The sequence below is a fragment of the Penicillium daleae genome (genome assembly GCF_028827525.1).
Source record: "Penicillium daleae strain IBT 16125 chromosome Unknown utg000005l_segment0_segment0, whole genome shotgun sequence".
Taxonomy (NCBI): Eukaryota; Fungi; Ascomycota; class Eurotiomycetes; order Eurotiales; family Aspergillaceae; genus Penicillium; species Penicillium daleae.
Window position 1 is genome coordinate 1,581,579 of NW_026623153.1, and position 26,918 is coordinate 1,608,496.

At 49.6% G+C, this 26,918-nt stretch overlaps 13 protein-coding genes across 13 annotated transcripts; 4 read left to right on the plus strand and 9 right to left on the minus strand.

Moving 5' to 3' along the window:
• Nucleotides 1-146: 146 nt before the first annotated feature.
• N7458_004838 (uncharacterized protein) lies at nt 147-1,681 on the minus strand (the record flags this gene model as incomplete). The annotated part of the gene is made up of 2 exons (XM_056908220.1): nt 147-1,573; nt 1,630-1,681. 2 exons carry the CDS (start codon nt 1,679-1,681, stop codon nt 147-149), a joined length of 1,479 nt encoding a protein of 492 aa, XP_056766838.1.
• Nucleotides 1,682-2,355: 674 nt separating this feature from the next.
• Nucleotides 2,356-2,986, minus strand: N7458_004839 (Vps55 family protein; the record flags this gene model as incomplete). The annotated part of the gene is made up of 3 exons (XM_056908221.1): nt 2,356-2,489; nt 2,670-2,883; nt 2,948-2,986. 3 exons carry the CDS (start codon nt 2,984-2,986, stop codon nt 2,356-2,358), a joined length of 387 nt encoding a protein of 128 aa, XP_056766839.1.
• A 383-nt stretch (nt 2,987-3,369) lies between these two features.
• pre5 (proteasome core particle subunit alpha 6) lies at nt 3,370-4,309 on the plus strand (the record flags this gene model as incomplete). Its single annotated transcript, XM_056908222.1, has 3 exons — nt 3,370-3,407; nt 3,471-3,582; nt 3,671-4,309. 3 exons carry the CDS (start codon nt 3,370-3,372, stop codon nt 4,307-4,309), a joined length of 789 nt encoding a protein of 262 aa, XP_056766840.1.
• A 203-nt stretch (nt 4,310-4,512) lies between these two features.
• Nucleotides 4,513-5,353, minus strand: N7458_004841 (LOG family protein; the record flags this gene model as incomplete). The annotated part of the gene is made up of 2 exons (XM_056908223.1): nt 4,513-5,191; nt 5,319-5,353. 2 exons carry the CDS (start codon nt 5,351-5,353, stop codon nt 4,513-4,515), a joined length of 714 nt encoding a protein of 237 aa, XP_056766841.1.
• A 575-nt stretch (nt 5,354-5,928) lies between these two features.
• med6 (mediator complex subunit MED6) lies at nt 5,929-7,102 on the minus strand (the record flags this gene model as incomplete). The annotated part of the gene is made up of 3 exons (XM_056908224.1): nt 5,929-6,495; nt 6,574-6,938; nt 7,012-7,102. The coding sequence occupies 3 exons, from the start codon at nt 7,100-7,102 to the stop codon at nt 5,929-5,931; spliced, it is 1,023 nt and encodes a 340-aa protein (XP_056766842.1).
• Nucleotides 7,103-7,446: 344 nt separating this feature from the next.
• On the minus strand, nt 7,447-8,233 carry N7458_004843 (sulfotransferase family protein; the record flags this gene model as incomplete). Its single annotated transcript, XM_056908225.1, has 2 exons — nt 7,447-7,749; nt 7,826-8,233. 2 exons carry the CDS (start codon nt 8,231-8,233, stop codon nt 7,447-7,449), a joined length of 711 nt encoding a protein of 236 aa, XP_056766843.1.
• Nucleotides 8,234-9,084: 851 nt separating this feature from the next.
• On the minus strand, nt 9,085-10,014 carry N7458_004844 (uncharacterized protein; the record flags this gene model as incomplete). Its single annotated transcript, XM_056908226.1, has 3 exons — nt 9,085-9,111; nt 9,177-9,328; nt 9,417-10,014. 3 exons carry the CDS (start codon nt 10,012-10,014, stop codon nt 9,085-9,087), a joined length of 777 nt encoding a protein of 258 aa, XP_056766844.1.
• A 1,520-nt stretch (nt 10,015-11,534) lies between these two features.
• Nucleotides 11,535-12,875, plus strand: N7458_004845 (ankyrin repeat domain-containing protein; the record flags this gene model as incomplete). Its single annotated transcript, XM_056908227.1, has 1 exon — nt 11,535-12,875. The coding sequence occupies one exon, from the start codon at nt 11,535-11,537 to the stop codon at nt 12,873-12,875; it is 1,341 nt and encodes a 446-aa protein (XP_056766845.1).
• A 2,544-nt stretch (nt 12,876-15,419) lies between these two features.
• On the minus strand, nt 15,420-17,732 carry N7458_004846 (nucleobase cation symporter-1 family protein; the record flags this gene model as incomplete). Its single annotated transcript, XM_056908228.1, has 8 exons — nt 15,420-15,879; nt 15,968-16,058; nt 16,117-16,249; nt 16,307-16,402; nt 16,471-17,124; nt 17,181-17,259; nt 17,323-17,380; nt 17,441-17,732. 8 exons carry the CDS (start codon nt 17,730-17,732, stop codon nt 15,420-15,422), a joined length of 1,863 nt encoding a protein of 620 aa, XP_056766846.1.
• An 851-nt stretch (nt 17,733-18,583) lies between these two features.
• Nucleotides 18,584-19,939, minus strand: N7458_004847 (guanine deaminase; the record flags this gene model as incomplete). The annotated part of the gene is made up of 1 exon (XM_056908229.1): nt 18,584-19,939. The coding sequence occupies one exon, from the start codon at nt 19,937-19,939 to the stop codon at nt 18,584-18,586; it is 1,356 nt and encodes a 451-aa protein (XP_056766847.1).
• A 1,028-nt stretch (nt 19,940-20,967) lies between these two features.
• N7458_004848 (choline transporter Hnm1) lies at nt 20,968-22,572 on the minus strand (the record flags this gene model as incomplete). Its single annotated transcript, XM_056908230.1, has 1 exon — nt 20,968-22,572. One exon carries the CDS (start codon nt 22,570-22,572, stop codon nt 20,968-20,970), a length of 1,605 nt encoding a protein of 534 aa, XP_056766848.1.
• Nucleotides 22,573-23,276: 704 nt separating this feature from the next.
• N7458_004849 (maleate cis-trans isomerase family protein) lies at nt 23,277-24,014 on the plus strand (the record flags this gene model as incomplete). Its single annotated transcript, XM_056908231.1, has 1 exon — nt 23,277-24,014. The coding sequence occupies one exon, from the start codon at nt 23,277-23,279 to the stop codon at nt 24,012-24,014; it is 738 nt and encodes a 245-aa protein (XP_056766849.1).
• Nucleotides 24,015-25,236: 1,222 nt separating this feature from the next.
• On the plus strand, nt 25,237-26,813 carry N7458_004850 (hydantoinase/dihydropyrimidinase family protein; the record flags this gene model as incomplete). The annotated part of the gene is made up of 2 exons (XM_056908232.1): nt 25,237-25,416; nt 25,509-26,813. 2 exons carry the CDS (start codon nt 25,237-25,239, stop codon nt 26,811-26,813), a joined length of 1,485 nt encoding a protein of 494 aa, XP_056766850.1.
• Between the last annotated feature and the right edge of the window lie 105 nt (nt 26,814-26,918).

Sequence of the window (26,918 nt, forward strand, 5' to 3'; positions counted from 1 at the left end):
AAATCATCTGTAAATCCCAGGACTTGGATATCAAAAGTATCCTCATATCCCATCAATCCAGTCCACGAAACATCACAAACACCACGAACCCAAATGCAAATTCATATTCTCATAACATGGTATACCCCCAGAGATCCAAATCTAAATCAATGATCCTCGCAAAACAGCTTCAACAACTCATCAATACACGTCATAGCCTTCCCCTTCTCCAGTAAAACAGGCGTAGCTCCGTTTCCACCTGCACTACTATCTTTCAGATACTTGCGCAGCGCAAAGGCAGACGCCTTATACGTCGCGTGATACATAGCTTTAAACTCGTCATCATCCGCGGCGGCTCCAGGGGCGGGTGTCTCCGCGCGAAGAGTCTCCAGTGCTGGGATTGCGCCTCGAGGATCTATTTCTGTCTCCGCGGCAGATCCCGGGCCAGTCGGGTTTAGCCTGCTGGAGAAGGAAGAGGAGGAGGAGCGTGGATTGGAGCGGTGAAAGCCATATAGTCGCATGCAAGTGAGGATTGTACGGGTGATGAGGTTCTTGTTTTCGGCGATGATGGCGTCTGCAGTTTTGGGTGGGGAATTGGGTGTTGCGAGGTTGTTTTCTGAGGTTGAGGTTGAGAGGAGGGATGGAGGTTGAGTGTGTGATGCGCGGCGGGATGGCGGGTCGAGGAAAGGGTTTGGTGTTGTAGTGCGTTTTTGAGGGTCTGCGTTTGGAGTTGCACCTGGAACTGGAACTGGAACTGGGGTTCCTGTTCCGCGTGCGCCGAGTCTGCTCACTGGTCTATGTAGGCCAGCTCCGATTGATACGGAGCGTGCCCTGTGTGCGACCAGCCGGTCGAGTGTTGGTAGACTCGGTTGGTCATCTTCGGGCTCGCGTTTTACTCGGAGAGTCTGGAGATTCTGGGATGAGGAAGGTGGCCGCGATGGGGCCATCAATTGGGAGACTGCCTCGCCACCGCGCTGTCGGACGCGACGGTGGTGTTGTGCTGCCACCTCAAAGAGAGTGGCGACTCGTTTGCGCTTTGGACTGGGCGAGCTGATATCTGGGAGGAATTCAGCCTGAGTAGAGGCGCGTTCTTCATCTGAGCTTGGTGGAGGAGACGGGAAGGCTTGAGCCTGGGTGATCAAGGACGTGGATAGTGGTGCAGCATATATTCTGAGCTGATACGGTTTGCCCGGCAAAGAATTGGGCTGTCCGGGTATATCAGAGGGTGACGAGTGCGGCGGGGTCGGCGGACGTGCACAGGATGTCGCTGTCGACAACACGCCGTAGATCAAGAGGTCCGACGTGACCACGCTGGTATTCCTCGCTGGAGTGCCGTCAACACTGACCAGCAGGCCGACGGGGCATTGTACAGACTGGTGGAGGTCCAGTTCATCTTGATTTAACCATACGGCTCCCGCCAACTTGCCCTGGAGATATCGTGACGTCCCCGCGTTCAGAGTGTGTACTTCGAGGTTAGGACCTGCTCGCGCGTGAAGCGGGATCAATGCTGGGTTGACAAAGCTGCGGAGACCGAGTTTGGCAGTTTTAGATATGTCGCATTGCCAGTGGGAGGTCGGGTCAACTAAGCGGATCCCTAGTATCAAGGTTAGCCATGGGCATGACTGGCACGAGGCGCGTCGAGGGCTTTACCTTCTAGCTGGCGGTCTGGGTCCAAGCTAATGGGCCCCGACCAGATGTTCATTTTCAAGTCCTATCAATCAAACTGCTCCCCCATGGCAGACTTTGGGTGCAGTTGATCGTGAGAGCGGTCGATTAGTTGCGTCTGATCATCGACAATTGCTTGTTGGCGGGACGCGCTATGACGCGCGACGTCACGTGAAACTATAGATTAAAAGCCGATGTGATGGACCACTGGTATGTTCATAAGGTTGAGACGATACAAGCTTGGAATAATATTCTCAGTATGTAAGAGATATGAAATGAAGAGATGATAACCACTGTATGCAACGATCATGGAGAAACCGCCGTCCAAGGAAATGAAGCCACAACACAAATGGCTGGACCACTACACCACTAGATTCGGATTCTTGGGTTTCTACAACGTTTAGCACAAGCAAGTTCTACCTGTACACGCTAATTCTACGGGGGAGACAGAAGAATCCATCGAGAAGTCTCTATATACACACTGCGTTAGAATACACCCAGAGTAACATAGCCAAAGGCATGCTAAGCCAATAAGCGGCAATCGATGCTAGAAAACCATTCCCCCGCTCCGGGAATACCGTAGATACGTTTCAAATAAAACAAATCGCGCAAAGAAAAAGTCATCACGGAGGCAAGTTGGATCTTCGTTGAACCCCTACGGCCTAACACGAGAATTCAGGAACAACCGGCACCCCAACCAGTCATCGCCATTCAGAACTCTTCCTGCTCCTGGAAAAACATCGAGAAACTGATGATAGTGCCGTAAATCAACAGACCGCCAAGGATGGACATGATCATAGCCGGAAGCTCGATCGCTCCGCTGTGTGCCAGAACTGCGGGGAGGGCTAAGAGAAAGTGGGGTGTCAGCAGATCAGATCAGAGAATAGCTAGCCACCGCATAGTTGAAAGAGTAGGGATTCTTGAAGACTTGGAGCAGGACTTTGTAGAATAGCAAAGACGCCCAGGAATGACCGTCCGTGGTACGTTGTCTCCTAGACATGGCGGTAATAAGCTGCACAACTCACCGATACCAGTAAGAACCAGGAACCCAGTCATGAACCGTCCGAAATCCATGGCTGAATTGCTGGAGCTGTCCATAAAATCATCTGGGTTCGCACATCGTCCACAGATCCAATTGGGGAGAGGCGCAACGATATAAATGGCAACCACCAACAGGGGCCAGTACTTGTGCCAAAGGGCGGAGGAGAGAATAACGAGGAGGAAACCAATCGCGAGCACCTATTTCAAGTCAGTAAATCGTGTCAGCCAAGTAGAACAAGCTGGCAGGCATGGAGTTGCGTACAAATGAGAGTGCGATGATGGTCTTGAGTCCAGCCGCCATGATTACGGAGTCGCCGAAGCTGCCCGGGTTGACGAGATAGGAGAGGTTTGGTTAGGATATAATAGCGCGCTGTTCAGATGATAGACTCAGAGGTAGTTCGGGAATGACAGCCCCATTGGCAGGGATTGAGGGGAGGAGTGAGCTTCGGAGATGGACGAGGAATGAGTGACGTTGGGGCCTGAAGGTCACTGGGTGTTGTTGCCTCAGGCAGCAAGAGCTCATGCTTCACACCGCGTCACCTTACCTGCCTGGCTACAGCGTCCCCATCTCAGCCCCAAGCTCCATCCGCGCATTCTATTGCTCTCCTTTCTATTTTTCTGCTGAATTGAAAGGGCTCTTATCCTCCCCTTTACTCTCCTTGTTCTTTATCCCTTCCCGCCGCCATGTTCAGAAACAACTACGACAACGATGCTGTCACCTTGTAAGACCTACCCCGGCCGGTCCGCGAGAAACCAGCAACATACTAACTCGAGACCTGTCACAGCTCTCCGCAAGGTCGGATATTTCAGGTCGAATACGCACAGGAGGCTGTGAAGCAAGGATCTGTGGTTGTGGGATTGGTGAACAAGACACATGCTGTCCTGGTCGGACTCAAGGTTCGCCCTACACCCGCACATTCAACGCCATCAGGGCACGCCATATCCCAGACCAAGAAGCCAAAGCTAATCAAACCCTGAATAACAGCGTAATGCCGAAGAACTCTCCTCCTATCAGAAGAAGATCATCGAGATCGACTCGCACATGGCCATTGCCATTGCCGGCCTGGCCTCAGACGCCCGTGTCCTTTCCAACTTCATGAAGCAGCAATCCCTCGGTTCCAAGATGACCTACGGCCGCCCAATCCCACTGGAGCGCATCGTCACGCAGATCGGCGACCGCGCGCAAACCAACACCCAGCACTACGGCAAGCGGCCCTACGGCGTGGGCCTGCTCGTTGCCGGCGTCGACGAGGCCGGCCCGCACTTGTTCGAGTTCCAGCCCTCGGGTCTGATCCACGAGATGGTGGCTTGTGCTATTGGGGCTCGCTCTCAGATGGCGCGCACATACCTTGAGCGCAACCTTGATAAGTTTGCGGACTGCAGTCGTGACCAGCTGATCAACCATGGTCTGCGGGCTTTGAAGGAGACACTTTCGCAGGATAAGGAGCTTACGGTGGATAATACTTCTGTTGGTGTGGTTGGGCTGGCTCCTGAGGGATCCAAGGGCCGTATTGAGAGCTTCAAGTTGTACGAGGGTCAGGAGACTGTGCCTCTTCTGGAGGCTCTGGAGCGGTCTGAAGCATCTGGTACTGTGGAGGGCGAGTCCATGGAGGTTGATTCATAATTTCTCTGGTTTTTAATGATTCCGCATAGACATGAAATCCTTGCTTATGCCGTGCTTTCCCCCTCATTTACTCTTGTTCTGACCGTACCGAATCGGTCTTCCCTTAGCTCCGCTGTTCAAGTCGAGGGATTCTATAATCTAGCGGTTTATCTGGATATCTCTAAACCAATACCCGCAGAAACATCAGCAACCAATGCAAGCGATCACTCCTGGCCCCAGTTCAACTGCATCCGGTCACAACTGCACTGATACTCCAACAACTTCGGCACAACCTCCTCAACAGTATGCGCCTCGGCCAAAATCGACCCATTCTCCCCAGTAATAAAGCCCTGCTCAACAGCATTCCGCACCCAAGCAAGCAACCCATCCCAATACCCATTAATATTCAACAACACCACCCCAACCCGATGAATCCCCAACTGATTCCACGTCGTCATCTCCATAACCTCCTCAATCGTACCAAACCCACCCGCCAACGAAACAAAGCCCGAACCCGGTCCACCCTCCAACACCATCGTAGCCATCAACCGCTTACGGGTGTGCATATCGTGCACGATCGTCGTAATGCCGTATTCCGACTGGGGGATTTCTTCGCCCTCCTCGGCCTGGGGGAGTACTCGTTCCGCGGCCTTGCCGCCTTTTGCTTCCGGGGTGGACGTGCCGCTCTCGAGGCCCTTGCCTGATACTTTGACCAGGGCGCGGGGGATCACGCCGTGGACTGACTTGGGGCCGGAGAGGGAGACGAGGGTCTTGGCGATCTCGCCCATTAGGCCTGTGGTGCCGCCGCCGTAGACGAGTTGGACATTGTGCTTGTGGAACTGGTAGGCTAGGGCTCGGGCTGCTTCGAGGTGGATGGGGTCTTTGCCTGCTGTTGAGCCGCAGCTGTATTACCCCCAGGGAAGAGGGATTAGTTAGCCTGGGTTGTTCATTGTTTGGACTCAAGGCTGCTTGGGGGGAGTATACAACTCGGCCAACAAAGAATGAGGCGGGTGGGGGAAGTATGACTCACAAGACACAGACGACCGCGGGCTTGTTCTCTGCCATGGTGGATGGTATTCGGGAACAAGGTAGTAATGAAGCTGTAAGTATGTATACAGAGTGCTGTGCTTCTTCCAAAGAGAAGAAGAGGCGTGGTAATGGTTATTATGTGGCAAGAAAAAGATGATGGAGGCCGCGGAGGACAATCTTGGGACAGCAGCCCCACAGCGATAAGATAAACGCAGTGACGGACCACGGAGGCAAGCGAGAGGCCGTGGTTGGTTACCTGACACTGCTAGGGGCTTTCTTTAGTTAACTAGTTATTTGCTGGTTTAAGGGGTTGTGAGTCATTCGCTTACAGTACTTCGTCTCTTCAGCTGTTGCCACCGTTTTTGGTAGTTAGCCAGCAGGGGTTCGGCTCGTTTCTTGATCTACAATATATCCGACCCAGATCGAAGGATATCTATTGCGCCGCGGTTGATATACCAACAATAACATAGTTCAGAACAGGTCAATAGCTGCAGAGGACAAGTAGTGTCTTGAACTTCGTAATTCTATTAATCCAAACCACCCAGACGCCAATGTATAAGAGTATGCTGTGCTCCCTCTCGACACAGCACGGGTATCATCAAGTATGCAAATCAGCTCGCAACGCGGTTCTTCCTCTTTTTCCCTTTATTCTCGCCCGAGCTAGGCGGGGAGCTACTCTTCTCCGAGGCCTTTCCAGGTGTGTCGATTCGAACTTGTGGGGTTGTTGATCGCCCTCGTACACCGGATGGCGTGTTCATTCCCGTACCCAGAGTCCGATTGGCTGCGGTCTTCGCTGCGGCGCCAGCTGCGCGATCGCCCTCGCCGACCCGCGAGAGAATAAACGAGCCAGGCTCTCCGGTTAACGGATGCTCGTCCATGAATTCATCGCCGTATTGGGTGAAAAGGTGGAACGCCTCGGCCAAGCTTCGCGTGTCTTGGTAGCTGGTGCTTGTCGTCGAGACACCGAGACTAGCCTTGCCTGTTGATTGCGATTCGGCGGCAGAAGACTGAGTCGCATCAGGCATCGGAGTGTTCTCCTTGCTCTGCTGAGATGCCTGCTGACCGGGTTCCGTGGTGCGGGCTGCGGGTGGTAGATATGTGTGGCCTGTGGCTGGGGTGAATGTAGGCAGGGCCGAGGCTGCTTTCGAGAGTCGCGAAAGAGAGGTGACGGCGGTCAACTAGAATCGAAATGCGTATTAGCATAGTGTCCGGGTGTCGCGCAAGACCAACCCCAGACCGCAAAAGATAGAGCTTACAATTCGGTTTCCGACCACACTGGCGACAGACGGTGCCATGTAAATAGTATCGCCGACCACGAAATAAGTCGCAATCACCGTCACCTCATCCTCCATTCCACTCCGCTTGCGTCGATCCTGCTTGCGAATGACCCAGATATTATTTGGCTCAAAGTCAAAGCGATTCGGGTTCGACTGTGCGGCGGCCTCGAGAGGGTCGAATGAGACGATGAACTCCAGGCCTTGCATCTGCTTCAATTTGCTCTCGAATGTCGCGCGTGTTTCAACGACGTGCCGGAGGGACTCGTTGTATGTTGCTTGCGTCGCGAGGATACCATTATTGGACTGAGGATCGAAGAATGTGGACTCGGCAAAGTAAAAGAGGACTGTCCAGTAGAGTCAATAGTGGTCCGAGAGCTAGCGAGAACTCAGATGTAGTGACAGATGTCGCGAACGTACTGTTGTTGGAGTGCAGGTAACCCCCCATCATCTGCACGTGCTGGGGGGATCTCCAGATAATCTCCTCCATTGGGGCCGCCTGGCTCGCCATGATGGCGCGAGCGCGAGTGAAAGATCGATCCCCTTGGTGTTAAGCTATTTGAGCTTGGGCATCAATCCCTTGAAATGAGTAGTGGAAGGCGTTGAGAGTAAGAGTCTCAAGGGTGGTTCGGCGAGCGGAGCTTATGCATGTTTAGCTTGTTTGCACCTTGACGTGAGGAGGCTGGTCTCCGTTCAGCAACAACATCTACGTCTGAATGCTCTGCTCAGTCCCAATTAATATTCTAATTTTGTCACAGAGTCACAACTACGGTGGAGGCACTCTCTCGATTATCGAGCTGCAAATTCCCACAATTGGAAGCCTTGGAATGATATTAAGCAAACATGTATCCTAAACTAGATGGTCATGTAAACCCCAACAGCAAGAGAGACAGCAGCCAGGATCGTTCCGCATCGCATCAAACCCTGTTGAATATGATATTGAGCAGTGCGATTGATTTCTTCCGAGCCATTGATACGAGGGAATGGAATACCCTCTGGGACTTTCTTCCCTAGTGCCTTACACAAAGGCTCCCATCCATCCTTCACATCAAAAAAGACCAGACGATCCTCAGGCACAGTTTCCTTCAACCAAGCAATGTGCCTGGCATACGTATCGCGACCATGACTTCCAGCCTCAACGCCATACAGCCGCTTCCACTGTATAACAAGAAGATCGGCATAACCCACAAAATGCCTCATGGCGGGTAGTGGAAGCAGGACAGCACGGAGGAACCAGGCCATTGCTATGCTTTTGCATCTGAACCATGCTATTCTCCCAGGCAATTGGATCGCGCGTCGTGCAAATGATCTTTGCATCGGGATAGATCTCAAGAAGCTCAGGGACAAATTCTGAGCATGGTGCATCGGTGACAGCTGTGTAGCCGTCTAAACGCTGCCGCACGATTTTCTGCATCTCGATGCGACTGGATGCGTCTCCTTTGACCCAGTACTGTAAAGCTTTGATCCATGATTTGACTTTGATAGGTGCGCCTCGTGAGATTTGGGTGCCGCCGTGGTATGTAGGTCCGTCTAGAAGTATTTCAAGAGCTGCGCTGAATGACGCGGTCCCGGTTCGCGGGAGACCAGCGCCAATGACTTGAATTTCAGCGCCAGCCTTGGGAACGGACACCTTTTGGCCCATAATGTTGTAGAAGACGGACTCTCAAAATAATGAGAATTGGCTGAGTCTCTGATAGCCGTTGACAATTCAGGGCAGGCCGCGCTTTAATGAGGAACATGCATTTTGGCCCCAACGATTGCTGTCGCTGCATCTGCCCTGTTTGAGCTACCCGAATGGCTTCGTAAGACGAGGCTGCAGGGAGAAGACTTCAGCTGCGTTAATTGTTACGCGTTGATACCTCAGGAAACTACATGTGGCTTTTTGAAGGGCAGAATATCTATCAAATGGCTCCATCCCTATCCATTCTACACTTAGCTTGCATTAGGAATGGCTGAATATATGCTTTTCCTGACCTCTTTCCATGCCTATCCTCGAACTCCCTTTTTTTTCTCAGCATAGTCCTTGTTTTAAAAACCCCAAAGAAAATATTCCAATCGAAAACCCTCTTTCTGAAGCATGAAATTATCTGTCATCGAATCTTCCCGTGTTCCATCTCCTCAAAACGGCGCGGGACCATAGAACGCCCTGTCCCCACTAGCCCGCTCCTTGATCAGGACGAGCTATAGTACTCCGTGCAAGTTTCTAGAGATCTATCTGCGAATCTATCTATGAACATATCCTCCGATGAAGGAACTGATTGACGTACTTGTCCCTACTTGTCCTAGCATTTACAGTGTTATTCTTTCACGTTACGTTGTCATTTTAATAAAAGATGGCTGTCTTGTGACCAAATCCAAAGAAAGAAATCATATTGAGTATTTAAAAGGAAATCAAAATACATAAGTAGATCAAAGTAAAATGAAAGAAAGGAAAACATAAAACACGTGAAAAAAAACAAGCGAGGCCACCGAGGAGCTCACGAGCCCTGCTCGTCACGACCATAGCTCTTTGATCTCAACCTGCTGGAGGGCAACGTCATTGCTCAACCTATTCTACCTTTTAACCCGGATCCCCTCATACGTACAGCTCGTCTGGTACGTTTTGCAGGACCGTCGTAATCCTTATCGGGGCCCCGACGTCGTTTCCGCGGCCGTTCATCCCCTTCACCATCATCGATTGCAGCTCTGCGACGCTTCTTCGGGATTTTCTCAATGTCGAATCGCAAGTGAAAGAAATCTACCGAGGCATAGACCTTGATTTGGGAAAATCGGTGCGTTCCTCGTGGGAAAGCACCAAGAATGAAATATGACGCGACTGAGCCCACCCTTGTTCCGAGGATGGATGGCTTCGTATTCTGCAGTGCCAAACGCAAAGGTTTGATTTCCGGATGTCTTCCAGTCGAGTCCATTTCCTGCCGAGAAGATCTGGGTTTGGACCAAGTCGCGCGTGTCTTTGTTTCCAATGTCGATCGCCATGATATACTTCAGAGTGTTGATGGGGTATTTCCTCGTGTATAGAACATGGGCGATTTCTGAAACGTGGGGGCCCGTAATTCTGAACATTCCCATGATAAAAATGCAGCTCTTTGAAATGACTGACCGCCAGTCATTCCAAACCTCCTTTGATCCAGCTGAAATTGCTGGTTCTTCACGAGTGACGATCTGCATAGCTACATTGTCGTCAAACCCGAACTCGGCCACAGCGTCGGCAACTTCTTCATGTTCGTCTTCGTTGTCAGAATCGGAATCAGGATATTCGAGATCCTCCCATACGTTACCCCAGGCCGAAAGTGCATCGAATGTTAGAGCGCATGGGTTAACAATACAGTCCGCAGCTGCTGGGTTTTCAATCCAATCCTGGAAACGCTGCCCGCGGCTTTGATGTGTACCGTAGGGAAGAAGATTGCCTGGGAGTGCTGTCATTTTGGAATTAGCGAAAAACTTGATGCATGAACTTCAAAATATCATCAGGATGGTTTATAACACTTGATATGAAAATCTTCGTTACATCGGCTTGTTTCTTGTACGAGTCAAATGGACTCGACAAAATTTGTGGTCAAAGGGCTTTGTTAGACATGAACTTTAGTACATTTATCATTTCGCACGGTTCGAGGTTAGGCTTTGCTGACAACAGTATGCTCGCCTGCGGAATAAAAAAAGAACGGCTTGCGCTAATTCTAATCAAGAGATAAAGCAAAGCTCTTTCCAAAAATAAAAATTGTAAGCCAAGGACTTCATCCAACATTAAGGATAATATAATTGTGGACTCGGATGATCGAAACATGACTTGATGCCCATGGGTATGGTCACCCATTCAACAATGAAAATAAAATCTTCCCCTAAATTTAGGTGCAATATAATCGGCTCTCTTGAATAAAACAGAGAAAGCTTGAATTTTGTCCCCAAGTATTGTTTCTCATTGATGGAAGACTGCCTAGCAATCCGACGTGGAATTTGTCGGCACCTGAGTCATTGACTAGATATGGTGAGCAACTTGAGTATCAGCTTGTTTTCCAGCGATCCGGCGGAGGCTTATCTGCCAACCTTTGGCTCTTTTCAGTTTATATGGACTCAGAGGGTTCTGGGGTGTACACCCGCACGAGTTAGATCTAAGGAAAACTAGGGGATACTCTACTCGATTCGACTAGGTTGTACACGGAGAAGCGACGGAATGTGATCCTTGATGTTAATAGTTTGCTATTCACCGCAGACTTGGTTGGCAGCGTGGAGGTGTTGTCCAAGCCATAGCTGATCGACCGACATATCCCATAGCTAATCTGGGCAAATTTAGCCCCGTCAACTAACTACTACATACCCCAGGCACAAGATGATCTCTTCTTGTGTCGGTGCATTCACAACCGGCCCGAGAGCGGAAATTTGTTTTGAAGTGGCTTTACCCTAAATTCAACGAACCAAACTGCAGGAAACGTCATTCCTTCGTCCATCAATTCCATCTTGCTAACTGGTGATCTAGCAATGCCAGACAGTGTGTTCGAATGGCTGACAGTTATACTAACTTTGATAGCCTCGTTCACACAGCCTCATGACTCGATGGGAATGCGGGAAATGTCTCCACACTACAATCGGGGGGCCACAATTAACAGCCAATGGCACATGGCGAATTAGGAGACCAACAGCAAAGCGTCCGCCTTCTTGTCCCCGCACGATGAAATGTATTTTTCACTTTACATACTTCTATTTGTCCCATAGCGCTTGGCCACACGAAATATGTTGCTCCTCGATTTACCTCACGAGCTGCTCTTGAAGATATGGGAGTCCCTAGACGGAGCAAGGGACATGAGTGCTTTTGCACGAACATGCCATTACTGCTACGACAACCTCAACCATCGCCTATTCAGACATATGGTTGTTAGGGGACATTTTGATCGTGTTTTTACTAAGAATGCACGACCTAGCCTTTTCAGAAAGATTTCTATTAGACTATGCAGAAATATCTGGATGCTGGACTTGACCCTACGGGTGACTGGAAGGAAGGGTCGCCCCTAGATGCAGCGGCCAGATTTGGACGAGAAGACCTGATACGTGTGGTTCTGGAATACGGATTCGACCCAAATCACAGAGATGCCTGCGGTCATACACCGTTGCACCATGCAGCGATGTATGGCTATCTAGGTTCTGCTCGCATTCTCATTAATGCCGGCGCAGATGTCAACTGCAAGGATAAAAGGAATATTACCCCTTTGTCGTGCGCGCTCTACCGTGGACATACAAGTGTTCTTACTCTCTTACTCGATAATGGCGCTACGATGGATAACCAGCTGGAACACGGAGGAGTGAATCACCTCGCTTCGGCAGCTGCAAATGGAGACCAAGAACTTGTGAAGATTCTTCTAGAGAAGAGCAATATACTCGATGACACGGGAAGTCAGATACTGAATACCGCATTAGCGCGTGCCGCACGTTCGAGCAATGTTGAAATAACTAAACAACTTCTGGCGGTCGGTGCTAATGTCGACGCGATAACCGTTGAAGGCAAGAATGCTCTTCACTGGGCCGCACTTGCTCGGAGTGAGAGTGTTGTTACGTTTCTACTGCAAGAAGGGGCTATTCCTGACATCCCGGACCTCAGTGGATGCACAGCGTTATTCTGGGCATCCTCCGTACAGCCTTCAAATGAAAAGGTGGTAGAGCTACTTTTGCAAAGAGGGGTTCAAACTGAGGTCAAAAATGAGGATGGGCGAACACCGTTATCGATTGCGGCAATGCTCGGATTCTCGAATATAACTAAACCTTTGCTGGCCAATGGAGCGGACCCGACTACAACTGATAACGATGGCTATACACCTCTCGCTCTAGCCACTCGACATGGCCACATTCACACCGTTCTATCTATGCTAAGTAAAGGTTCCTCCTCGTGTACATCAGGTTTATACGAGGAGACGCCTTCCAACAAGATAAAAGTGGATTATAAGGCCTATATCGATACACCTGATCGACTCGGCCGCACACCTCTTTTCTTTGCCACCCTTTACGGATACAAAGATATTGTGCAAAATCTTGTTCGTCTTGGGACATCAGCAGCAGACTTCGCATCGAGCTGTGGTAGGACACCCTTGCGTATTGCTCGTGACTTGAGCCAAAGAACAACTTGGCCAGGTCATAAAACTATGGAGTTTATCTTGGAGAGTCTTCTCAGCCTTTCAAATGTCACTGTAGATGTGGCGAAAGTTCAAGCGCTCCCCAGAATTGACATACATGGAAATAAATATTGGTTAAGTGATCGATGTAATGTTTTTATTCCTCACTACGACTCATATTATTAATTGCGGAGTTTGCAATGACGGTAACTTCGACTTGTGTTTGGAATGTGTTGGCCATGGTGAGAGATGTTTGCATACTTCTCATGGGTTGCAATTGCTGGGAACCGTGGATAAAGACAGAAAATGATGATTCTAGCTCTGAATTGATCTATTAAATTGTGATTTAGCTCTTAGTTAGTCTCATGAAGTAATAATCGTTGATCGGCAATTGGCCTTTGAAGCATCCTGATCCGTGGTAGCATGCTGTAGAATGACCTACTGGGATTCCTGACGGCCCTGCATTGACCCTACGAATCTGCTTTTTTCCTCTCGTGTGATACAATAGGTCGTGAAGCCTTCGAAATTGAAATGCTTGGATAAATAAAGTTCGATGTCCTACGCCGCAGAATCGAGGAAGTGTATCGAGATTCGACAGAATTGATCCGAGGCAATCCCGTTCCTAAAGAAACCTACAAGAATGACATTACGCTGCTGAGTTCATCCGGAAAAATGGCTCAATCGCACGGCACCGGAGACTGCTTGGAGGTGGGATAGGAGCATGGCTTGAAACCTTACAGAACTGACTTTCTCCGCCAGACCGTCGCCTCAACGCACGACCACATGGCATCGCCACAACAATATTTATCTGACTGCCGATGATATATTCGGCTTTTGGAATCCATGTCCAATTCCTTCAGGAGACATACAACAAGTGCAAGAAGCGAAGAATCTTCTCGCCTAATGATATCCCAGTGCTTTCATAAGATTAGATAAGATCTTTGGAACTCCGAGAGTGCTTATACCCCTAGCGTATGCTGCCCTAAACGACCCTACAGGAGAAGGCTTTTTACACCGAATAGCGCATTGAATACAACTCTTGATGTGGAGTGGAACCTTTTATTACTCGCATGTGTGTTTCTTATTTTGGTCAATTATAAAACACAGGACTATATCTAGATCCAACGGATAAATTGGCAAAAAGTTGTGTGCGTGTGAGACAGAGAGAGCGTGTGTGTACCATGTTAGATACGGAACGAATGTAGCCACAGTCATGCCCAGTGCTGCATGCAAGCAGCATGCCCCACAAGACAGCCTTCCACTATAATCTGTCACCAGTTCCTCTACTAAAATACTAAATTGTGAAGTTTCCTGACTATTGGTCCACCCCATAACTAGTTGCAAATTGTCAGATGGGGATAATAAAAATTCAGGCCTACTGCGATTCCTTTGGTTGGCGCACTCTATCCACACATTCCATATTTCGACACAATTCATGCAGCCTGCACAAGTGACCTGAAACGGAAGTGCTTGGTCCTACATCGAAAGTAACGCATACACTTTTATTATGGAACAGACTGGGCACCAAATCTCTCAAAGATTCCACAGACTCGGAGGGTTATCTGTGGATTCTCGTGCATACGTTTCTCGTGAGCGTTAGGTCTATTGATAATCATCCAGCTGACCTTACCATTGATGCCAAGGGAGGAAGTCACTATATAAAAACAGAAAATTGTTATTGGAGTCGTTGCGTAAGCGGCAGCGTTTCTCGGCCGCTGATCCTAGCATCTCTGCTATCAACATATTACAACCCTTTTCCGAACTCTCCCCCGCCAGAGGCCAGAACGTACGCACTCAGCGGCCGTCAAAGAAGTCAGACTGGCTACATTCTGGGTGTCGAGTAGTAGACGTTCCGTCACCATATACTGTCCGACTTGACGTACCTACCAGGTTACACCCAGTCTTCCATACCGAACTAGTCCGTCTGGCCGCTACGGACCCGTTTCCGTCTCAGGTCGTGGACGATACGCAGCCGCCGCCTCTACTAATCGACGGGGAAGAGGAATACTAGGTTGAACGAATCCTAGTTGTCTGACGGTAGGAAGATTGGACGAGGTTATCGCGACGAAGCCCTAGTGAAATGGACAGGATACGCAGAGCAGACATGACAAGGATTAGACTCGGTCTAGAACTGTACCGCCCTAGACGCTTTCGAAGAACAATACAGTCATGTTTCAGACGTGATTCGCCAGCAAATCGAGACCGATAACCACGTTGTAATACCCCTTACGAGGTTCAATCTAGAACCGAGGTATTGTCACGGGCCAGTGCCCGATATTGGCCACGTGTGCCACGAGACCTTGGCATGTTGACATGAGGAACACGCACGAAGAGCTTCTCTTCTTTAAGCTTTTTGTACACAGTTTGTGGCCTAGTTAGATTGAATCTGGTCTTACTTCAGCCCTTCACAAGTTGGAGATGGTGGGCTAATATCGCATGTGCAGGCCGATTTGGCTAATCAACCAGATCAGCCAGCAAAAAGGGCTCCGCCAAGATGTAGTGGCTGCGGAGAGATTGGCCACAAGATCAACGTATGCAAAATCGCTAGAATTAGATTAATTCATGGGTTTTGGTTAGGATATCTCTATTTGAAAAATTTGATATGGGTGGGGTGGCCTGGTTGACCGTGTGACCGGTGTCGCCGTGAATCACGTTAACATCCAACTTGTCTGCAATCCTCGGAATATTCCATCCATCATGAAATAAAACAAAGCCTTAGTCACTATTCCATCATTGCTTCTCTAGGTAAAGCTCTCCTGATTCAGACGGTTCTTTCCCAGACTTCACAATCTGCCCCTCAACCAGTGTCTCTCGCAGATACTCCGGCACGACCTCATCTTGCGGAAAGAAGCCCTCTGTATACTTCATTGCCTCCCAACTGTCGTCCTGCGGCCCAACTTCCTGAGGATATACCTGCACTGGCCAAATCTTGCAGCATACATAGTACACCAGCGCCGAGAAAATCGTAGAGAGTAAGAATCCCATGTCGTAGATATGCACAGCCGCAATTCCGATAGATCCAGGCTTGAGAGCGCCCGAGACCCCGGGAATGACTAGCGCTACGCCCGCAGCCCAGGCTACAAATGCGCGTGGGTTGAAACCGTGGGTATAGAAATACGGAGAGCCGGGTTGTGGGTTATAGAGGGAAGGGACGTGGATGTTGCCACGGCGAGAGATCCAGTAGTCGACACTAACAAAGGTCATTGGTGGTCAGTACGTTGGACGTAAGGGAAGGAAAGGCTTGCAAATTGCTGGGAAGACATATAGGAGAAACCTACATCATGACGGATACGATTGGGCAGACAAAGCACAGATAGGACCCGAGGAACGTAAGGAACGACGAAGCAGAATAAGTCAGTTTCCATGGGACTAAGGCGATTAATTAGCCTGCGCGAAATTCAGGGTTGTGAGATGGACAAGCGCTTACCACATGCCCAGGCGAGCAGGAAGCAGGCTATCTGGCCACGAACAATCGTAAAGTAGCGCGGGAATAAGCCGGCCAGATCGCATCCGACAGGAATAGAATTACTGGTGAGATTGGTGACGAATGTCGCAAATGCCTATTGGATTAAAGTGAGCTGAAAGATAATCTTCGCGAATAAATGGATGTAGTGTACCTGAATGCCTGCAGCCAAAAACACTACCGTTCTGGTCCCTGGACCCCAGTAGTTATCCAGGACACTGGAATAGAAGTCCCACATGTTCCAATATGTCTACTCATGGTAGTCATTAACTATCAGATTATCCTTAAGAGCAAGCAACCTCGAGAAGAGCAACGTACCTTCCCAAACTGCTTATAGCCAGCAGCTGTAATGATCATGCCAAGGAACACAACAACCGGTTTACTCACAACAATCCCAACGGCCAGAGGCAAGGTGTCTCTAGGACGCTTTGTGTATCTTGCCAGATCCGGGATATTGACCAACGGAGGAATCACATTTGAGACGATCGTGTTGATGGATATAATGAATGACCACCCCAGAGCAGCACCGGAGGCATTTGCGTTACCGAGTCCGTGGAAATTAGCGCCATGACTACTGACCTGTACATAACCGTCAGCAGCGGGTAGAAATTCGCGGGGGCCGAATTGATATCTCACCAAGGCCCAAATCATAGTCGCAAACATGCCGATCGGTGCAAGAACGGACTTGATTGTGAAGACTATCGTCATCCTAGTCGGGTGCACGAAAGCAAATGGGAACTGAAGAAGCCAGATGATAACGAAAGATGCCAATTGGGCAGAGGTAACACCCGCGTCCGGCGGAAGATCTGAAACTGGAAGATTAGCTTTCTGTAGCAGAACTGGGCTAACTTGGATAGCTCGCGTACGGTTGGGAAGATCGGTCCACTTGTTGCCAAAAGCGCAGCGCAGCATCACGTTCACAAAGTAGCTGGCGTACAGCGTCTGTATGCTCATATAGACGATGGCGACTGCCTGAAGACAATTGGTCAAATATATCCCAGGATTTGGTGAGGCATGCGGTAACATACTCCTCGGAAGAAAACGAAGATGAGGGAGCCATAAATGCCAGATGAAACGCGAACAAAAGTTGGAAACCCCACATGGTACCTGCGAGGACAGTTAGTCAGGACAGGCATTAGGCTCTTGATGAGATATACAGTAGTGACATACCGGGAAGCTCCTCTAGAATTCAACCAGAGCAGTGCTGCGATCATGAACGAGACGATGACTGGCTCATGATTAGTCTCCTGGATCAAAAGTCTCCACGGGAGAGTGAAGCTCGACCTACTGGACGAAATAAGAATAGTCCACCAGCTCAAGCCAATAGCAAAAAGACTTGCCCCAACATTGTATGTTGTCGGCGAGAACGCAATGCTGAATTGGAACACGAAAAATGACCACCAAGTCCAGACTCGCTGCGACGGGGGAGATGGGTCCAAGTCCTTGTTTGACCAGCTTCCGAACAATCCAGCGTTCGCGTCATTCTCATTGTCTTGATCGATCCGGATCGCTTCCACAAACGCTCGAGGAGTGGAAAAGAGCCTTCCTACACGGCTCGCGCGCTGTCGTAGGGCCATCATCTCGACTGATTCCGTGGTACACTTTCCTCGGTGTGGAGTCCAGTATAAGGACGTTGAAAAGAGGTGGCTAGCTTCACTCCACCTACTCGGCGTTCCGAGTTCCACAACAAGAATCGAACTGCCTGATCGTATGTAGACTTCAATATCCAAACCAACCAACGTCCTGTCCAGAGAATATCAAGTAACAGACCTCCTTTACTCCAGGGTAGATATTAATCTCCCTGGCACCAGTCATAAAAGAATTGCTAACTTATCTGACTTATCAGAGTTCAAGGCGGGCGATAAGAACGACTTGGCGGATTTGGCCGATCTGAAGGTTTTGACCACTCGTTGCTGTACTCTGACCCCACATCGTGATAAGACTTGGCCGATGACCGGTAGCCCCTCTACAAAACGGGCGAGTGGGTATTGTTAGTTTCAATCCAGTGACTATTGGAATAGTAAGCAACTTCAGGTTCGTCCAACGGCACGATCTGCAAGAATAATATGGGAAATCTGTTCAGTGAAATCAGTAATTCCTAAGCTTCGTAAGTAGTTATCTCCGCCGAAGTTAGTCAACCGCTTTGTTGACTTGTTCCTCCACTGAGCTGCTTATGTTTTATATGGGTTAATGACTCCTAAGAGAACAAAAAATTATTATATATCAAATCCAGGCTATTTCTCTATTTTCACTATTTTATTGAGGCGCTTGGATGCAAACCCTTATATGTACATCTTTAAGACCAGTGCCTTTCAACCCTTCCAGCCCAAGTAGGAATATCGACTGTAACCGAGCATTACAGAAACAGGGCCGCTTCACGGTTCATAGTTGTTTTATTTCTCATGGTTGTTGATCGTAAGTGCGACCTTTTTCAACTTCTATCTTTCCCAGCAACCAGCTGGCCACTCACCCACACCAGCCGAATCGAGCGATCATCGCCCAGGAACACCCATTTCTTCACCAACGCCAGATCATCATGCTCCCAGCCATCGGAATTAATATTATCGTTCAAGCCAACGTCGATTAGCAAGGCATCAAAACACTTGCCTGGCTCGAAGTTACCAATCTTGTCCTCCATGCCACAAACCTGTGCGCCACCAAGAGTGCCCAGGAAAATGATTTCCTCGATCGAGAGACGCCACGAAGGGTCGCCGGTGCGGATGACAAGATGTCTGGATACATTGCTAGCTTCGCGCATCGCATTCAGAATAGATGGAGAATATCCGGCCGAGCAGTCGGTCCCCAGACCGACTTTCACCCCGGCATTCAGCAGTTGTCTCACCCTACATTCTCCCGCCGTCAAGCATGTGTTGGAATTTGGGTTATGGGACACGCCAGCATTATTCTGAGCAATCATGCTGATGTCGTGATCGGAGAGGTGGACACAGTGTGCAAGAATTGTTTTCTGATGCAGCAGGCCGTAGTGATGGTACATATCCGAGTACTCTTGAAACTCCGGGTGTAGCTTCCTCATGCGAGCAACATCCTGCGTGGTCTCGGCCATGTGGGTTTGGACGTGGTATAGCCGCCCATCCTTGCGACAGCATAACTCGCCGAGCCCTTTCATCAGGGCACCGGGCACAAACGATCCGCCTCTAGGTTCCACGCAGGGAGAGACGAGGCGGGCGTCGGGATCAACTTTTTCAATGTAGGCAATTGTCTTCCTCTCGTCCTCAATAGATTGCTCAACCGAGGCCTCCCAATTACCGTGGGTAGCATTGACCAGCATGCAGATTTTGCCAATGATGGCGCGCTGTCCGTATTGGAGACACATGTCTGCCAGGATCGTTGTTGCCTCATAATGGATTGTCGTGTTATAAGCCACTGTTGTCGATCCGTTTTCCAGCTCCTTCTGGACCACCTGACTGTACACCCTCCGCGCCTTCTCTGTGTCTTTAAAGGTAACCTCGAGCGGATCGGTAAAGTTTTCTCGCCAATACAAATTATCACCTTCCATCCCGATTCCGAAGTTGGGCCATTGAGGTGCATGCATGTGTGTGTCGATAAAACCCGGGAACAGAAATTGTAGTGGCTTGAGCGTCATGATTTTCGCATCTCTAAACCCGGCATATTTCTGCGCAGCCTCCTCGCCCGATGTAACATCTTCGTCGAGGAAGTTGATTTTACCGTCGTCGTTGACCCCTAGTGCTGCTTTGGTATAGATCTGGAGACATTTGAGAGACTTGCTGTGGACAATTCTCCCATAGAAAATGATCTTGCCAGTCATGTTTTTTGGTGTTGTTAGGGGAGGGGTTTCAATATTGAGGATCGTTGAACTATCGAAACACGGAAATACACACTCTCCTAAATATACAGCTCGGTGTTGAGTGTTGGTCAAATCGTAACCAAATTATCACGGGCCGAAGCTTTTCGGGAATATGAATGATCGAGTGATATTAGCGCAACCAACGTACGCACGCGGGTGGACCCATTTTATCGGCCGAAAAAAAGGCCTATCTCCCTTCTTATCTATCGGCGAAATCTTGGAATAATAATAACGTTTACCAGGTGACAAAATAACTCTGCTATTAAAAGTTATAATTTTGTAAGTGAAATGTACTCCGTACAACCTCCGAAGGTTTATAAACCGATGTATTTCGATTTACGGAGTGGATCAGCTTGTTTGCTAACTAACTTGTGAAGCGCCCTGTCTGTACTCCGTATAGTCGTTCTCGAAATCGCCTTGACCAATACACACTGAGAAACTCTTTCTTGGCCCCACCGCCAAGACCTTAGCGCAGATCATTTATTGAGCGGGCCGCATCAAACTAAGGGCTCAGTAAATTCGAAAACCGAGAAGAAAAGCTTCCTTCAGAAGGCATCCAATACCACTTCACCCCTGTTGTGTGTTGTATATTTCTTCCCTTCTTCACTCTAAAGCATACGATTTCACAGAAAACCCCCCAAAACAAACCAGACAAACAGACCGCAAAACAGGAACGACTAAACTACATAATGTCGCCAGATCCCGCACTACACTAGTTAGTTAACTAGTTATGTGATCGAAGACTTATGAAACACCACTGTATGCTTCTCATACGTAGTACTACATGCGACATTTGGGTCAGAGATATGTCATTTGCTGATACAAAGAATTCTTGGATATTTCTCTCAAAGTTGTCCGTTATGCCCCAGTGCGTTGTATCCCACTGTCCAAGAACAGAATCACAAATGAATATCAGAACGTCCATCTCTATAATGAATCCTGGAACCTCTTCAATTCACAGAAAATTATCTTCCATAGTCTTAAAATTATCAGGCCTTAGGTCCAGAGACAGATTCATCACTTTGTTCTGCTGACTGCTGTGCTTCAAGAACAACAGCGTTGTTGTGGTCAGATGCCAAGGGGACTTTGTATTGTTTAGACCCAGCGGCAAAATACCAGATAGTTGCCAGGAGTAAAATACCTCCGACAACCACGACGGTCCAGTTCATATTGGATGCCATATGGCCGACGACAGGGAGGAAGAATGGGAATTGCCAGAACACGATGCCGACCAATAGCCAAAGCAGGGAGAGAATGTTGACAATCAAACCCCATTTCTGCATATAAAAGGGACCAGGCTTGAATTTGCGACCGCTAGCGACCACGGATGCGATGGGGATAAAGTAGGCGATGTATGCCAAGATGAAGGACGATCCGACCAGGGCGCTATAGGCCTGACCAGCAAATAGATAGAGGAACCCAAGGAGAAAGACGATGCAGTTGACGACGAGTTGTGCGTTGACGGGGACCATTAGCTTTGGGTGAATGACGGACAGCCAGTCGGAGAATGGGAAGGCTCGGTCGCGAGCGAAGGACCAGACCATACGCGATGCTGTTGTCTGCACCTCCAAGTTCACACAGACGAGAATGCTGACAACCATGAGTTGGATGACGATGGCACCTGCCTGAGAACCGGCCGCCTGCAAGAAGAGTTCGGCGTTAGGAATAGTCGCGGACATGATGCGGTTGAGATCCTTGATGCAGTAAAACATGATGACCTGGAAAAAGAATCCCTGCGGAAACGAGACGGCCATCTGGGCGGCGATGGCGATAGGGATGTTCTTCTCTGGCCGGCTGGCCTCCTCAGCAAGGTGAACGCACACGTCTAAATGACCGTATTGGAAACCGGCATTGATCAACCCGGTCAGGAAGCAGAGCACATTGTTCCATCCAGTCTGGTTGATGTATTCAGCCCAGACAAACTGGCTGGAGGCATAATGGCCTTTGGAGCTGGCCAGCATGATGATAATGCTGATCACCATGGCCACCTGGCTCCAGTAGATTAGCCACTTGTTCACGATGGGCACAAGCGGGTACGCAAACATGGTGAAGAACATGCCCGCCAGCATGAAGAAGAGATATAAGATGTAGAGCATCCAGCGTTCAATGGTCACGCTCGGATGGGCGATGACCACAAAGCCGAAGATCTGCTGCGCATTCGTGCTAGCGACGCTGCCACAGGCACAGATCCAGGACATGCAGTTGGCGACGCCGGTCAACAAGGACAGGAAACGCGCATATTTAGGAGAGGCAACCTGAGCCACCCAGTAAAAAGGTCCTCCCGTGGTGGGATAGGCCGAACTCAGCTCAGCAAGCGAGGCCGCCACGCAAAAGGTAAAGAATGACACGAAGAGGAATCCATACAAGGCCGCGGCTGGTCCACCTTCAGCTATCACGAGGGTGAGACCAGCTCCCGCGAATGCCCAGGTGGAGGACAATCCGAGGCCCATTCCGATGACCTTCTGCAGACTCCATCGTCTCACCATCTCCTGCTTATAGCCGGTGATATTGGCGAGTGCGATGGCATCATTGTCGTTGTCGATCTTTGATGCAATAACGTGAGGATTGTTCGGCTCGGGACTGAGTTCATCCATGGTGTGATGATGATGATGATAATAATATAGATAATGAACGAGGGCGACGGGGATCAGGCAGGTTCAGCTTTGGTTGGCGTTCCAGCGTCATATATTATAAAGAGCGATATCTGGCATGTGGCTATCTCACAGGCCGTACGCTGGTTCCGTGGATCAACTTATCAAGTGATATCTGGAGCTGACGAGTCTGTAGTTGGCCTCTCTGTAATCATTGAAACTATAATTGAAACTTTGGCTGACGCTGCTATCACCCATCACCCTCGCGGACGGGATCATGGTCGGCGGACACGACCACTATCCGACCATAAAGTGATCAGAACAGGCAGTAAGCAGGCAGTAAGCACTACCTGTGTGCAATTTTGCAAGCTGACGCTCGGATAGTTGCCGTATCCATTTTTATCTCTGTTTTTTGATTGTAACGGCCTATCGCCCATCCGTCGGGGGACTGGTTGATCGGGCGATAAGAATCGAGCCTCAATCCGGCCGAGTTCGGGGGATTGATGGATCCACTCCGGGGTTTGGTGGAGTTTGACTACATGGGGTCACAGACACTTTGGTAATAAAATGTTCTCCCGTCATTTTCAATCCGAGTTGAACTTCATGAGCAAATTATTCACACATTCTCATCTCTCATCAGGGTCAACCAACATCTACACCCACCGCATTCAGATTTACTTGCTACATCCTACTCCTCCGCGGTCACAATGGCTAAGCGAATCCGTCTCGGTATCCTGACACCTTCCTCCAACACTAGTCTCGAACCGTTATCCCAAGCAATCGTCTCTAAGCTCCCTAATGTGTCCGTCCATTTCTCTCGCTTCACGGTCCTCAAAATCAGTCTAGAGGAGGATGCCCTGGCCCAATTCCAGACAGAAAAGATCGTCGAAGCTGCTCGACTGCTAGCCGACGCCAATGTCGACATTATCGGTTGGAGTGGCACCTCCTCAGGCTGGCTCGGTTTCCAAGCCGATGAGGAGCTTTGCGCAGCTATTACTGCCGCAACAGGGATCCCCACTGCTACCTCTGTATTAGCCTTGAATAGAGCCGTTAAGGCTCTTTCGGTGACGGAGCTAGGCCTAGTGACCCCATACCTGGACAACGTCCAGGCTGCGATTGTGAAAACCTATGCAACGATCGGTGTGGATTGCGGCAAGGAACGGCATCTCGGACTATCGAAAAATTCCTCGTTCGCAGAAGTTGATGAGCCGACCCTCGATGAGATGGTGGCGGATGTGGCGGGGAAGGAAGTCCAGGCTATTTCGACTTTCTGTACAAACCTTCGGGCGGCGCAGAGAGTGGATTACTGGGAGCGCAAGCACGGGGTGATCGTGTTGGATACCGTGGCGACAGTCATCTGGGATATGTTGTTACAATGCCAGGTGGACCCGTCTTGTGTGGAGGGATGGGGCCGTTTGTTCCAGCTGAATGTACTGAAGGCATGAGTATGAGGTGCATCGTTAGTAGAATCATACTCATCTCTGGCTCTCTGTACCTGACGTGAGCGAATTGATTAGGATTCCAATTTCTTAACGCCCCGGTCACTTGACTATAGTTAGATTCGTTGCTTAGAATTCATAGTGCTGGACACATGCCGTATCTCTCTCTCGCAGTACAATCCATGCATACGTCCGAACCGGGATGGAGTCCAGCGCTACCACAGATTGATGCATGGATTATTCAAATTATTCAATGTTTGTGACGAACCTCTCAGAGTACGAAGAAAGAACTGGCCGATCGGATTGTTTGTTGGATGCTTCGGACAGTTCTGTTTTGGGAAGTTTGCCAGGATGGCGCCTGAGGCTGGTTACCACAAAAGGCTCAGCTCACACCACTGTAGTTTTCTTCTTCTCCTTCTCCTTCTTCTTCTTCTTCTTCTTCTTCTTCTCCTCTCCTCAGAGTTGATTCCTTCGTAAAATGCTACCATGTTGATCCAGTGTCTTCGTGCCTGAGTGTAACAATGTTTATGCTATTAGTCGGATGATTTTTATACTTGCCAAATATACGATTTTATCGCATGAAAGTGCTATCCTAATCTTTGTCAGTTGTATCCAGTTCGAGTTAATTATATTCTTTTACGTAAATGCAGTCTATAACAAGCTTCTTAATAGAGTAGCACGCTATAAGTTAAGCCCCGAATGAGGTGTAAGTTGGAGAAAAACAGTTTTCACGCCAATAATTTGATGACCGAAGCTATGATTGGTGGCCAGTGGTACCACAAAAATGGCGCCAATTTGTGGTGCCTCCGAAACTTGGGGTGACCCCCTGGACTGGATGCCCCGTTCCGAAACCCACCGACCACCATACAGGAATAAGATGTGGTGATACAAAGCGATAAAAGTTGGCCGATCGCCCGGTGAAGTGGGGAGGGGGGCTTATCGGCTTCAATACAGTGGCTGTTGCTTATCTTCTAAGATGGCCGCACCGGCCAAATAATTTGCATCTCCGCCGAGGAGTTAGTCAAGCGACTGTGTTGACCTTTTTCTTGGTTCGCCATTTACTTTAGCAATCTATCCGCTTCTCTCCTTTATGTTGTGGATCTAGAGTCCACGTGCCAGGCACTCAGTGTCGAGTCGCACAGGCCGCATTCTCTGATTCTCTCTTGTCCTCTCGATCTATTGATAGGCGAGATCATCGTGGATTGGATATATCCCTGCACTCGAAACCATGCAGTTACTCTCCGCCTATGATTGTCTGATTGTCAACGGCACTGTCGTGACAGCTTCGGATACAGCTTGCTATGACATTGCCATCAAGGATGGGAAAGTCGCGCTGCTCGCCCCTACGGGTATCTTAGACCATAATGCGGCCAAGCGCGTCATCGACGCAGAAGGTGCATATGTAATGGTAAGCGATGAGCAGGAGGAGGCTGTGTCGATTCCCTCTTCCATGCCGCAACTCCCGTTTGGTTCCCATCCAGAAAACTGACCGTTTTCCAGCCCGGGGGTATCGACGCCCACGTCCACCTGGCAGAACCCCAGCTCTTTGGCAAGGGACGCACCGCGGACGACTTCACGACCGGTAGCCGGTCCGCCATCGGCGGCGGCACGACGACCATCATCGCGTTCGCGCCTCAGGATAAGAGGGACGAGTCTCTGCTCCCCGCGTTGGAAGAAACTTCTCTTAAAGCGCTCAACAGCACTTACTGCGACTATTCCTTCCATTTGCTCATCTCAAACCCCTCGCCAGTCGCCCTCGACGAGTTTACTCTCCTCCGAGATCGCGGCATCTCATCGGTGAAAATCTACATGACTTACGAAGCCCTACAGCTCCGGGATAACCAAATCCTCGATGTCCTTCTCCGCGCCCGCCAGACGGGGATCACGACCATGATCCACGCCGAAAACGGAGATGTACTGGCCTGGATGACTGCGAAGCTCGAAGAGCAGAATCTGCTTGCTCCAAAGTATCATGCGACTTCGCGGCCGCAGCTTGTAGAGACCGAGGCGACGAACCGCGCGATCGCACTGGGACAACTAATCAACACTCCAATCTTGATTGTGCACGTTTCATCTCCGTCAGCGGCGGAGTTGATTCGAAATGCGCAAACGAGGGGCATCCCCGTCTATGCGGAGACGTGTCCGCAGTATCTCTTTCTGACTCGAGATGATCTGGATAAGCCCGGTTTCGAGGGCGCCAAGTGCGTGTGTTCACCGCCTCCTCGCGAAGGAAAGCAGGACCACGAGCAGATCTGGAAGGGACTTCAGAACGGAACATTTACGATCCTGTCGTCCGATCATTGTCCTTTCTTCTATGATGATAGCGAGATTGGGAAGAAAGGTGCGATCACAGAGGATGCGCCCGTCGGACGATTCAAGTACATTCCGAACGGGTGTCCTGGGGTGGAAACACGATTACCCTTGGTCATGAGCGAGAAGAGATTGCCTGTGCAAAAGTTCGTCGAGGTGACGAGTGCCAACCCGGCCAAGTTGTATGGCCTTTATCCGAAGAAGGGCGCGTTGATTCCGGGCGTGTCCGATGCCGATCTGGTCATTTGGTATCCAGATTCCATGCAGCCCTTCAGCATCACCAATGACCTGCTACATCATAATGTCGATTATACCCCGTTCGAGGGCAGAATGGTCTCTCAATGGCCACGGTACACACTGATTCGTGGGGAAGTGGTGTGGGATCGAGATAATGGGGGCATCGTGGGCAAACCCGGCTATGGCCAATTTATCAAGAGAGAGCGTAGTGTTTGGGCAAGTGCCGAGCTCCCAGCATGGAATGTGGAGGACTTTTGAATAGTTAGTCTGGTGTTGGAGCGGTCCATCCCCAGCCCCGGTGATTATTGTATGATATCGAACATGGATGGTTTTCCCCTTTGAATCGAAATGTGATACAATCAT